General features: G+C 44.4%; 1 protein-coding gene across 9 annotated transcripts in view; it reads right to left on the minus strand.

Annotated features, from left to right (window-relative positions):
* The window catches only part of LOC144508357 (uncharacterized), a 33,579-nt gene extending 21,043 nt beyond the window's left edge, over positions 1-12,536 (minus strand). For 2 of the 9 annotated variants that reach the window (XM_078236204.1, XM_078236200.1), the window contains exons 1-4: positions 10,565-10,757; positions 8,453-8,557; positions 1,189-1,272; positions 569-691 (exon numbers count right to left, since the gene is read on the minus strand). In XM_078236204.1, the coding sequence (XP_078092330.1) occupies positions 569-691; positions 1,189-1,272; positions 8,453-8,557; positions 10,565-10,598 (346 nt within the window). In that variant the 5' untranslated portion in view covers positions 10,599-10,757. Of the gene's footprint in view, positions 1-568; positions 692-1,188; positions 1,273-8,452; positions 8,558-10,564; positions 10,758-12,191 lie in introns of those variants that run through there. The other 7 variants (XM_078236208.1, XM_078236202.1, XM_078236203.1 and 4 more) reach the window with 7 other exon arrangements.
* Between the last annotated feature and the right edge of the window lie 1,161 nt (positions 12,537-13,697).

Here is a 13,697-nt window from a genome sequence, read left to right on the forward strand (position 1 = left end):
GTGCGAATAGTCCACAGGGGGGAAAATGGCAGATTTTCCATCCCTCCAAAGACAGTACATTGAGAACTATATTCTGTGCATTTTATCAGCACTATTCAACACAAATATTTCCTATATTGTAATTTTAGGGAACAGACACCTTCATTAACCTGACCGGTTTTGTTATTCCTTTTCCTGATTCTCTCCCAGGTGAAACCAGGATGGGAACCAATTGTCACTTTCCAAACAAACTGCAAAAACTGTTGTTGGAAGCACAAAGAGCTGGAGATTATTGTTGGGTCGGATTGCAATGGGGAGATCTGTCATTGGGTTAGACTGTGATGGGAATCTTGTCACCAGATCCCACTGTGATGGGAAGCCTGTGAAATTACACAAAGAAAGGACACCAGCACATTCAGTCCATGCTGAGGGATCATCCCAGGTCCAAAGCCCACAGCCAGCATTAGAAATTGAACACTATACTAAACAGTGTTAGAACCCACAGGAATCTCCTGCACTGGCAACCCAGTCTCCCACTAGCATGCCACCTCGCAGTGTGCCAACAACAGCCCTCCTTGTTCTCACTTACAATCCTCCAGATCATCGGCCTGCCTTTCCAAGCTCACCCCAGCAATGTTCAACTCTTGTGGTTCATTCAACAAATACTCAGAACTTCCATGCCATCCCCAGGGATCTGTCAGGGACTCCTCAGCTGTTGGATGAAATACACATCAATGAACAATCTGTTGGTTGGTCAATGCACAAACCATCAGCAGAGGAACAAAACAGAACAGAAAGTGGGGAGTCTTCAGCCCAAAGACAGCCAGGCCATAGCTATCCAACACTATCAAAAACGGTGCCATAACCCACGGCCCAGCCCTGTCCAAACCTTGATACAGAGGCGGCACGGTGGCACAGTGGTTAGCACTGCTGCCTCGCAGGGCCAGGGACCTGGGTTCGATTCCCAGCTTGGGTCACTGTCTGTGTGGAGTCTGCACGTTCTCCCCATGTCTATGAGTTTCCTCCCACAGTCTGAAAGACATGCAAAATTCTCCCTCAGTGTACCCGAACAGATGCCAGAGTGTGGCAGCTCGGGGATTTTCACAGTAACTTCGTGCAGTGTTAATGTAAGCCTCCTTGTGGCTAATAAATAAACTTTAACTGTAAAGGCCAGAATACCCGTTAACAATTCCCTCAAACTCTACTTACACTTATCCAGACATTTCTCCTTCCTCACCAGGACATCACTGGAAACCTGTGGCCAACTATGAGTTGTCCGAATGTCCTTTCTAACTGGAAGAAGCATACATTGATTAGAAACTATTTAGCTGAGGTTTGTGAAAATGGTTACTGGCAGTAAATGGGGAGGGAGAGAAATTGACTTTTTTCCTATTCTGCCTGACGACAATATACTGAGAATTTGACCCTGTGTAGTTTCTCAGCACTTCAAATTCTGGCTAACCACTTCCTCGGTTGTGATTTTCTTCCCAAGTCAGGTTTCTATATTTCAGATATCTGACACTGGATATCAATCAGCTTACGATCCCACAGGAGATTCCAGAGTTCTCCTTCCCTCCTGGGGGGGGGGGGGGGGGGGGGGGGGCGCGGGGGAGGACTGACTGGGTCTACAGTTCTGTGTTGTTCCTTAACATTAACCTCTAGCTGCCACATTATACATGGTGCTGTGGGTAGAAATACCGCCATGCTTACCCACACCCACATCTGCCACATTGTGGACCAGGACAATTTTTACCTTGGCCTTTCCTGATTCCCTCTGACTCTCCTGCTTCAGAACAGCTGAAACAAGGATGGGAACCACTCATCATGTTCAATGAAACTGCAAAAGCTGCTATTGGCAGCCGGAGAGGAGACACTGCCCCCCCCATCCCCCAGGGGGTGGAGAGACCTCTCACAGGGCCACCCCCTGGCTTGGGGAGACCCCCGTTAGGATCCCGGTCCAATTTAGAAGCCAAGGTTAGACCAAAGCAATATTTCTATTTTGCCATTGTGAGGAAGGGATGCTTCATTCCTGGAGCAATATGACTGCTGATTGATCTACATTTTTCCTCTGATAGTTGAAAAGTTGCTGTTGACAGTCCCAGTTTCTGCTCAGTTAATTTCAGCAACTCAGGAACAGGCTCCAAATCAGTCAACTTTTTCTGCATCTGTCTCCATACCTGTTCAATTTCCTTATTCACATCATTTGTCAGAAGCTTGTTCTCCTTCTCTGCAGTCACCAGTTTCACATTGCACTATCTGCCTCCACTTGTGTCTCCATTAACTGAGATTTGTAACCATTGACCAGCCCTTCCTGGTGTATGATAGAGACTTTAAGCTGCTGCATCTAAGCTTCTCCTTCCAAACGTGCCAACTTGAGTGGGTTAAGTCTATACGGATGTTGCTTCATTGGAACATCTACATCATGTACAATTACTTTGGTACATCCCAGTTTGTTCTCAGTTGTGATTGTCATAATTCTTTCAGGTCATTTTGATTTTCCTCCGGAAGGTACCTCAGTAATTTATCCCAATTTCAGATTACTTCCTCATTGTCCAATCTAATTTGAGGAATATCAACTTCCGAATCATCTGAATTTGTTTCTTTACTCTGAGTTACATCAACTGACTTCTGCTTTCCTTCCCTATCAAAATACCATGTGAGCATATTCATAGGACACAAGGCTTTCATTTTACCTGACATGTCTGACAGGTACGGCAAAAGTCTTGGTTTTGCACATCCAGGCCAATCAAAGTGTTTTTGTATTTTCACTCGCGCTTTCCTTACTCCTAAATGACCTGCGACTGGAATCTCATGCGCTACCCGCAAAGCCTCCTTTCTATAACCCACCAGTAATACAACTTGATGAACTACTGCCCACTTTTCATCCGCCTGAATTTGTAAAGGTCTCCACTTCCTCAATATGACATTGGCCGGAATTTTACTGCCCCGCCCACCACGAGAATCGGTTGGACAATGAAAAGGTCCGTTGACCTTGCGTGGGATTTTATGGTTTTGGGACGAGCGAGGCGGTAAAATCCCACCCATTGGGAATTCTCCGGCCATGCTGGTCTAAAAGCCAGAAATTCTTGCCCGACCGTAAATGCCAGTTCACATTCTCCACAACGTGCCCGCTAAATTTCCAGTGGCAGGCGGGATGGGAGAATTCCAGCTATTATGTCTAATGTAATAACACTCCAGTATACACTTAGATTCTCCTTCGATGTATGCTTTCTGATACAACTTCTTTATCTCTGAATCTTTTTGTTGTAATTTGGCCACCTTCCCTGAACCAAAGATATCGAGTGTGATTCTCCCATCCCGAAACGCTGCTTTTGTTGCACACCAGGCCAGGAAACTTGAGTGGAGGCCGTTTCGTGGGCTCCCCGCTGGGCACCACAGCCTCCACAATTCTTTGGCAGCCGGATTTCTGTGCTGTCAGCTCTGTGCCAGAAATCAGCGCTGAGCTCAATAATTTGTGCAAATTATAATTTGCATACAATTTAATTCCCATTAGCGGGCCTGGGACTGAAATTTCTGAGCCCGCCAGCATCTCTTTCTCCCTCCCTCCCTCTCCCCTCCCCAAACGTGGTTCACTTCAGCGGGGTTTAGTATAGCTGCCCACTTGCAGGGAGCTGGCAGCCTGACCCCGCTGGAATGAAGGGGGGCCATGGAGGCCCCCTGGAGGGTCGGGCACCATGGGGGTGCCCCTGGGCATTGCCAGCCTGGGTCCCTGGCACTGCCCAAGGGGCAAAGTGCCAATGCCACCCAGCATGGGCAGGGCCTGATGGGGGTTGATCGGTGGAGGTTGGAGGTCCTGCTGACACTCTGCATTTGAGCTGAATAAGAACTTTAACAACACCAGGTTAAAGTCCAACAGGTTTATTTGGTAGCAAAAGCCACAAGCTTTCGGAGCCTTAAGCTCCTTCTTCAGGGGAGTGGGAATTCTGTTCACAAACAGGGCATATAAAGACAAACTCAATTTACAGAATAATGGTTGGAATGCGAATACTTACAGCTAATCAAGTCTTAAAGGTACAAACAATGTGAGTGGAGAGCGCATTAAGACAGGTTAAAGAGATGTGTATTGTCTCCAGACAGGACAGCCAGAGAGACTGCAGGTCCAGGCAAGCTGTGGGGATTACAGATAGTGTGACATGAACCCAATATCCCGGTTGAGGCCGTCCTCATGTGTGCGGAACTTGGCTATCAGTTTCTGCTCAGCAACTCTGCGCCATCGTGTGTCGTGAAGGCCGCCTTGGAGAACGCTTACGCGAAGATCAGAGGCCAAATGCCCAAAAGCGGTCATGGGCATTCGGCCTCTGATATTAAACTTCTTACTGTGTTTAACCCAGTTAACTGGGTAGAAATACTGCCTGGGTAGAAATACCGTTCTGGGCGTCAGTTGATGCAACTCAGAGTAAAGAAACAAATTCAGATGATTCGGAAGTTGATATTCCTCAAATTAGATTGGACAATGAGGAAGTTCCTGTGCGGCACGGTAGCACAGTGGTTAGCACTGCTGCTTCACAGCTCCAGGGTCCCGGGTTCGATTCCCGGCTCGGGTCACTGTCTGTGTGGAGTTTGCACATTCGCCTCGTGTTTGCGTGGGTTTCCTCCGGGTGCTCCGGTTTCCTCCCACAGTCCAAAGATGTGCGGGTGAGGTTGATTGGCCAGGTTAAAATTGCCCCGAGATGCGTAGGTTAGAGGGATTAGCGGGTAAATATGTGGGGGTAGGGCCTGGGTGGGATTGTGGTCGGTGCAGACTCGATGGGCCGAATGGCCTCCTTCTGCACTGTATGATTTCTATGATTTCAGTCCAACGCCGGCATCTCCACATTTTGAGCTGAGTGACAGAGGGAGGTCAACAGAGGGAGGGCTGGCCATCGGGAGTGGTGGGAGGTCAGCCTGCTGGGTGCGTCTGGGCAATCGGGAGATCAGGGGTGGGGGGGTGTTGGGGAAAGAAAAATCCTAGTAGCTTAGAGAAAATTTTAAACCATTCGGCATTTAAGACACTGACAGAACTATCAGTATTGAGTTGAATGACTCAGAATCAGACCTATAAGCTAACAAGGAAGCAGTTTCTACACGGGAATGCAGTAAGAAATTTAAACAAGTGATTGTGATTTAAATGCATATTTCGATATCAAAAATGTATTAACTGTATTTAATAAAAGTAATTGTATATTTTAGCCAAGAGCAGGTTGTTGCAAGGCCTGATGGTATGAGGGTATTCAGACATCACCACATTCTTAGGGAACGTTGCAGCTTTAGGATGTGGTAGTTTTTATCAGCAGACTTGCTAACAGAAGAATTTTCAAGGCTGGCCAGCGATCGGGAGGCCGGCAGTGCGGGGCTACTGTGCATGCGTCGAACTCGGCACCAACAGATTGATGCATGCGCAGTGACCCACTCAGCGCTATGCTGCCAGCCTCCCCAGCGGGAATAGCCCCCACCCACTGAATTTCAGGATGATTCACGCTGAGACACTCTGCGTGTGGGAGATTCATTTTGAAACTCCCGCTGAAAAAGCCAGCATGATTTACTCCAGCTTTTATGCAAATTCGACACTTAGAATTTTTTGGGAAGAATCGCCCCATCTGCTTCATCCTCTACTTGTTCTTGATCAACCATCTGGTCAAAGATGGTTTCTGATAACTGAACCTCAACCTCCTTATTTTCTCCTCCTCCCTTCTCAACCTGTGGCTTTGTGACCTGTTGCCACACAGTCGGGAAACATCCCAGGAAATGCTTCCTACAACACCTCAGTTGTTTGAGTTTTCACTGGCTTTTCAACCACATTAGGCATCAATTCCACCTGTGATCCAGCAATATTGCTACTCAGGATGAACTGTACTCCTGAAAAAGTTAATTCCTCTATCACTTTTAACTGAACTCTGTAACCTTACACAATGGAACACTACGCCCTTCACCACTAATTTCACATATTTTCACCCTTTCTGGCAATACTCCTTCTGAACCATAGATCTCTTTATCTCTCACCATTAAAGATTGACTTGCTCCAGTATCCCTTAAGACCTTAACCCTCCTCCTTGTACACATGAGTAAATCTTCCGCACAAATAAAATCTGGAGAAGTATTTGACACTTGCTTATCAACCAACATCTGAACAGGCTGTACTTTATTTTGCACCTCTTCAGCTTCAACCTTTGCCAATTTAACAAACCCCATTGGCTTATCATGTTTAACATGTCTGTCTTCTCAGTACTTTTCTTAAGCCATCAATGCTGTGACTGTGTGTTCAAATTTATCACAATGAAAACAACTACGGTTTCTTATCTCTCTTCCACCCTCATACGTTTCCTTTTTAACCCGAGGCAAACTGTCCTTACTATCTCCAATGAGACTTCCTTTGCTTCGACCACCTGCGGATTTCTTTTTTCCCCAGTTTCTACCCCTCACAGATTGAAATCGAGGTTGAAAAGTAAAACATTGATTTATGAACTATTTCAAAATCATCCGCTGCAATCTCACAATTTTAACCCTTTGCTCTTCCATACAAGTTCTCACTACATTGGGAAGTGAATTTTTAAATTCCTCCAAAATAATAATTTCCTTAAGAGTGTCATATGTCTGGTCTATTTTCAATGCTCTTATTTATCTGTCAAAGTTACTTTGATTCTTTCATATTCTATACAAGTCTGACTTGGTCCTTTACTTAGATTTCTTAAGTTCTGTCTGTAGACTTCTGTCACTAGTTCAAATGCAATTAAGATAGCATTTCTCATCTCACCATGATACCTAGATACCTCCTCTGATAGTGACACCAACACCTCTCCACCTCGACCTACCAACTTTGTTTGAACCAACAATACCCACATGGTCTGTGGCCATTTTAATTGTTTAGCTACTTTCTCAAATGAAATGATAAGGGCTTCTACATCCTTCTCATCAAACCTCGACAGTGCTTGGATATATTTAAATATATCCTCACTAGACCTTTGACTAAGGGGTGGATTCCTCCTCACTTTACTCAACTTCTGCATTTGCCTCCACCATTTTAAGTTGATGTTCTCTTTTCAGTTCCTGTTTCTGAAGTTCAAATGTTCCCTTTTCTTTGCTTAAAATTTAAGCTGTCTCATTTCTTTAGTCTGTTGCAATTATTTCATTTGTTATTGAATTCTAGCCAATTCCAATGCTTCAGACGGTGTCTCTGACAAATTTAAATGTTGCGCTATCACTGAAATTATCTCTACCGCCCCTGCCCTTTCAGGTAAAGTCAACTGCAGCTTGTTCACCAACTCCAAAAGCTTCGTTTTAACCACCACTCCACGTTACTTCTTCCATACCCAGGAAATTTGTAACCACTGAAAAGAGCCATTTTTCACAAGGCACTCCCCATTTAAACAAACCAAATGCTACGCCTGAAAGAAAGCGCTCTCTCCTCAAACCCAATGTCTTTTAAAATTCAATAATCCCAAGGCAATCAAGGAATTATACTTTAAATCCCAGCAAGAGGCTCCAATTTGTGTTAGGATACTGGACCAGAATCCCAAATATTAGAAAGCCAGATTAGACAACAGCAAATTTTCTATTTTGGCATAAATGTAAGGATAGGATGCTTCACACCAGGAGTAATTCTGTTGACAAATTAGGGATCTTTTTTAGTAAAACAAACTTTATTTAATAACAGTTTAAATATAACCCTAACAAATGAAACATCTTAACTATTAACAGTTGGACAATATTTAAAATCGAAAGGAAGCAACTCTCTAGCTTATGACTGTTTCAGTTCTAAATAAGCAACATTCCTCTTACAGACTTAAATTCCACTTTAAATAATCAGAAATATACTTGCTATAAATTGTGCTAACAATCAGCTTTCAGAGAGATGTTGTAGAGAGAGAGACTTATCAGGAACATATCCCCACTAGGCCTTTGACCAAGGGGTGGATTCCTCCTCACTTTACTCAACTTTTGCATTTGCACATGGCTCTGATTTCAGTCGATCTGCAATCCTAAACACTGCCAAAGCTGTTTTATCTGCAGACCCAGCTTTGCACATTATCTCATGACCCTGTCAATCACTCTAATCAGAAATCTTAGGGGAATTTAAAGTAAGAAATTCCTAGCTGAAATTAAATGTTTGCAGTCACATTGGCTGCCTGCAGAATAAATCTGAAATTTTAAACATTTGCCTTAAACAAGAATTTTTTAAAATATTAATTGGATGGCTATCATTACACCTGTCACAAGGCAGTTCTCCCCTGGTTGGGGAGACTCATCAGTTGGTTGAATCAGGGCAGGAGGCCCATGGAATTATAGAAGGAAGGCGCTTCTCGGCCCATTGAAATTCTGTGTCCCAAAATCAACCCAGGTCCAAAGCTGACAGCCAGGCCATAGATAGGAGAGACTATATGACAGCAACAAAACCACCAGATGTACCGTATGCTGGGGACCCAGACCCAATTCAAAATACCCATAACAATGCCCCCTCTCCTCCCCCCAAACTTACTTTTATTCAGACATTTCTCCTTCCTTACGCAGCTCACCAGCATATCACTGGAAACTTGTGGCCAGCTGTAAAATCTTGGGCGAATCATTTCGTGATCCATTGTAACTGGAAGAAGCACACATCAATTACAACTGGATGGCTGAGTATTGTGCAAATGGTCATTTGTTGTACGCAGCATGGCACATCTGTGCAAAAGACAAGGCTGAAGCATTTGCAAGTATTCAGTCAGAAGTGCCGAGTGGATGATCCACCTCAGCTTCCTCCAGTGGTCACCAGCATCACAGATGTCAGTCTTCAGCCAATTTCATTCAGTCCATGTGATTTCAAGAAGTGGCTGAATGCTTGGGTTGGGCTGATAAGTGGCAAGTAACATTCACGCCACACAAGTGCCAGGCAATGACCATCTACAACAAGAGAGGATCTTACCATCACTGAATCACCCACTATTGACATCTTGGGGAATACCATTGAACTGGATTAGCCATATAAATACTGTGGCTATCAGAGCAGGTAAAAGGCTAGGTAACTCACCTCTGACCCCCAAGGCACAGATCAGAAGTGTAAAGGAATACTCTCCACTTGCCTGGATGAGTGCAGCTCCAACATCACCATCCAGGACAAAACAACCTACTTGATTGCTACCCCTTCCACAAATATTCACTCCCTCCACCATTAACGAACCGTGGCAGTCATGTTCACCATCTACAAAATGCACTGCAGGAACTCACCAAGGTTCCTTAGGCTTCACCTTCCAAACCCACAATCACTACCAACTATAGGAGGACATGGGCAGCAGATAACTGGAAACACCACCACCTATATCGGTACATTCCTTCACTGTCGCTGGGTCAAAATCCTGGACCTCCCTCCCTAACAGCGCTGTGGGTGTATCTTAAGACTTGATTACCTGTAAAGACTCGCATTCCAACCATTATTTTGTAAATTGAGTTTGTGTCTTTATATGCCCTGTTTGTGAACAGAACTCCCACTTACCCAACAAAGGAGCAACGCTCTGAAAGCTGGTGGCTTTTGCTACCAAATAAACCTGTTGGACAACCTGATGTTGTGAGACTTCTTACTGGGTGTACCTATGCCTCAGGGACCGCAGCGGTTCAAGGCAGCAGCTCACCACCACCTTCTCAAGGGCAACTAGGGAAAGGCAATAAATGCTGGTCCAGCCAGTGAATACCATGTACCATTAAATGATTATTAAAAAGTACACGGGAAGGAAGACAAAGTTTTTTAAAATCCTCCAATGTATTGTATTGGGAATTCTATCCTGTCCATTTTATCAGCACCCTCTATTCAGGATAAACACTTGATCATAGAAATCCTACACTACAGAAATAGGCCATTGGACCCATCGAGTCTGCACCGACCACAATCCCACCCAGGCCCTACCACCACATCCCTACATATTTACCCACTAATCCCTCCAACCTACACATCTCAGGACACTAAGGGCAATTTTTAGCATGGCCAATCAACCTAACCTATCTTTGGACTGTGGGAGGAAACCCACGCAGACACAAGGAGAATGTGTGGAGTTTGCACAGTGACCCAAGCCAGGAATCGAACCCAGGTCCCTGGAGCTGTGAAGCAGCAGTGCTAACCACTGTGCTACCGTGCCGCCCCATTGATCCATTGTGCTTTTACTGATTTCCTTCCCACGTCATTGTTACCTAGATTTCAGATATTTGGAATACTTGGATCAGCTTGAAAGCAGTTTCCAGAGTTCTCTTTCCCTCCTCGGAGGGGTAACTGACTGGGTGTACAGTTCTGTATTGTTTCCCCAATAGTAACCTGCAGCCACTACATTTGTGTGTCGCTGTTGTATGTGGAAGCATTTAGTGCAACAATAACGCACACTTCAGGAAGAGGCACATTGTGGAGCGGGATAGTTATGATCTTGACATGTCCTGGGACATGTCCCGAGTCGGGCTTGAGGTTAGTGGAATTACAGGAAGGTGTTCTTCGGCCCATTGGTTCCGTTCTCTGAGCGGCTGGGTTGTCCGAGGTCGGAATAAGGCAACTTGTCCATTGCGATCCGATACCTTGTCAAATAGAGCCAGAACGGACAAGTTTCCAGAACCCCGAGTTAGGATCTCCTACCTTGACATTCTGTCCTGAACATAATGTCCTCCATCCTCTTCAGTTTCTGTCCCTTCAGTACGATAATTAAAGGAAATTAAACAAAACTCACTCACTCCACGAACTGTCTTATTGGAATAATGTCAATCAGCAATCTGCTCATCAATCAATGAGTGGTGTAGGTTAGGTGTATGAAACCCCGCCTTCAGTCTGTGCGGATTGGTGAAGAATCTAAAACTAATTGACTCATTGACCAACGAGGTGGAGTCTGTTGTGTGTGCAAATTCCAATTGTTTCAGTTTCGATTGGGGTTAGTAATCCACCCCAACTGACATTCAGCTTTCAGTCTCTGATGTTATCTTCCTCTTTTATTTAAAACATTCTGGTTTTATAGAATCCCTACAGTGCAGAAGGTACATTCAGCCCATCAAGTCTGTACCGACCACAATCCCACCCAGCCCCTATCCCCGTAGCCCCATGTATTTACCCTGCTAGTCCCCCTGATGCTAAGGGGCAATTTAGCATGGCCAATCAACCTAACCCACACATCTTTGGACCGTGGGAGGAAACCAGAGCACCCGGAGGAAACCCACGCAGACATGAGGAGAACGTGCAAACTCCACACAGACAGTGACCCAAGCCGGGAATCAAACCCAGGTCCCTGGCGCTGTGAGGCAGCAGTGCTAACCACTGTGCCACCATGCCGCCAATGTTGACGTATTCCTGTTCCGATGGTTAAAAATTACAGAAACTTGCGTTTTGGGAATTACATGTGTGAGTGTTGAACAGTATCTTGCATTATTTCAATTTTCTATCATTAATTCAAATTAATGAACTCCATTAATAAAAAAATAAATAACTCCTTTTTTCGGTTTTACTGTAAAATATTACTCGACATTTGGACAGGTACATGGATTGGAAATGTTTAATGGGATATGGGCCAAATGCAGGCAAATAGAACTAGTTCAATTGAGGAAACCTGGTCGGCATGGACCAGTTGGACCGAAGGCTTACTTGGCAGACTGGCTGAGATCATTCATTCTCTTCCTGCACTGGATGGAGCTTCAGGTGCATTGCCATCTGCGCTGACCTGCTCTGCAACCGCCTTCCAGGCCAGAGAGGTGAGATTCATGCACTTCCTGCAGCCATCTCTGGGGTACAGGATATGTCTGTGTACCTGCACTCCTCTGATCAAGGCCTAGAGGGCCTGGTGGGTGAAATGGGGTGTCAACTTCTTGAGGCTTTTGGTTTTCTTTTTATGGCTCGGAGATATCTCTGCATACGCTCTAAAGCTAGGTGGGCTGGAGATGGTGAGATGTATGAGTTGGGCTGGCATTTAAACATGGCATGGGAACATTTGAACCGCCAGCTGAAGGCAGATAGATGAATTAGGTCTTGACATGTGAGTTGATTCAACCCAAAACTCACCTGTGAATAATGAGCTTTCAAACGCTGAATCAGACGCGAGTTCCCAAAATTTCTCCCAGCGGAGTGGGTGCCTCCAAAACCGTCCACTCGTCAGCACACACAGTCTAGTTAGTGGAAAATTCCGCCCTGTGATTTGCTGAAGTGTTGTAACTCAACACTCTCACTGAAACCTTTCAGGCAGTCTAAATATGTCACCAAAAGTTTTCAAGACTCTCCTTACCTTCGGACTCACATCATCCACTGTTCATGCCTTTTCTCACTGGATGTGATGCATGAGGAATCACATAGGAATTAGGAGCAGAAGTAGGTAATTTAGCCCTTCGAGCCTGCTCCACCATTCAATCAGATCATGGCTGATCTCCTCCTGGTCTCAAATCCACCTTCCTGCCTGTTCACCATATCCCTTTAACTTGTTTTTTTTAAATCAGAAATATATCTATCTCCTTCTTGAATCCAGTTAATGATTCAGACTGCACTACACTATGGGGCAGCGAGTTACACAAATTCACAACTTCTGCGAACAGTAGTTCCTCCTCATCTCAGTTTTCAATCTACCCGCTGCCTCTGTGCAAATTGTGTAGCTTCCCAAATCGGGATTTTCACTGTGGCTTCAGCAAGCTCAATGCCTTCAGACAAGTGTCTGGTTTCCACCCACACACTTTTCTGTGCTGCACAAGATGGCGGAGGAAATGGAGCTGGAATTTCCAGCTCAACAGCCATTATGTTTGCCATCTATTCTCATCCGCTTGGAAAGGAAAATATTTGACCCTTTGTGTTTGTTTTCACAGAAGAGGGGGATGAAGTTGATATTATAGTTAAGTAAAAGGAGTTCAAAATATTGGATGGGGTAAACATTGTCAGAGAGAAAATATTCAGGTGTTTGACATCCCTGAAAGTGGATCAATCACCTGCTTAAGACAATCAGGATATATCAATGTTTCTGACCATTATTTTTCTAATCCTCTCTGGCATAATGCCACAAGAGGACTGCTAATGTTTTATCATTGTTTGAAAAAGGAGGAAGTGAAAACTAGAGTAACTACAGACCATTCATCTTAACCTTGGTGGGCAGCAAATTATTGGAAAATTTTCAATAAGATTATAATTTAGAAAACAAAGATTAGTTAAGGAAAATCAGCATTTTTTTAATTCTTTGATAGGATGTGGGTATCACTGGCAAGGTCCATTTGTTGCCAATCCCTAATTGCTCTTGGGCTGAGGGGACTGCTAGACAATTTCAGAGGGCAGTTAAGATACAGCTGTATTGTTGTGGAGTCTGGTTTCACATGTAAGCCAGACCATGTAAGGATGGTAGATTTCCTTCCCCGACAAGACATTAGTTTTTAACAACAATCAATGATTTTATGATCACCATTTCTGAGATATTTCAATTCCCCCAGATTTATTAATTGGTAGTGATTGGTTTTGAACCTGTGTTCCCAAAGCATAAACCTAGGTATCTAGATTACAAGTCTAGTGACATTACCACTACACCACTGTTAAGAACCCTACTGATGTTAACTGTGAGCATATCCCAAAACTCAGAAGGGTGACCTGGAATACCGGTTCTTAGTACCTTATATTTCCAATTTGGTATAATCTGAAGAAAGATATGCAAACCAATGTGGAACAGGTGGATCTTGTTTTATTCAAATCAATAAAGAATATTTATGAAATTAATGGAACACACAAGAAAATACACTACAACAGCGCACTTAACTACAAT

The sequence above is a fragment of the Mustelus asterias genome, chromosome 20, assembly GCF_964213995.1.
Source record: "Mustelus asterias chromosome 20, sMusAst1.hap1.1, whole genome shotgun sequence".
NCBI classification, from domain to species: Eukaryota; Metazoa; Chordata; class Chondrichthyes; order Carcharhiniformes; family Triakidae; genus Mustelus; species Mustelus asterias.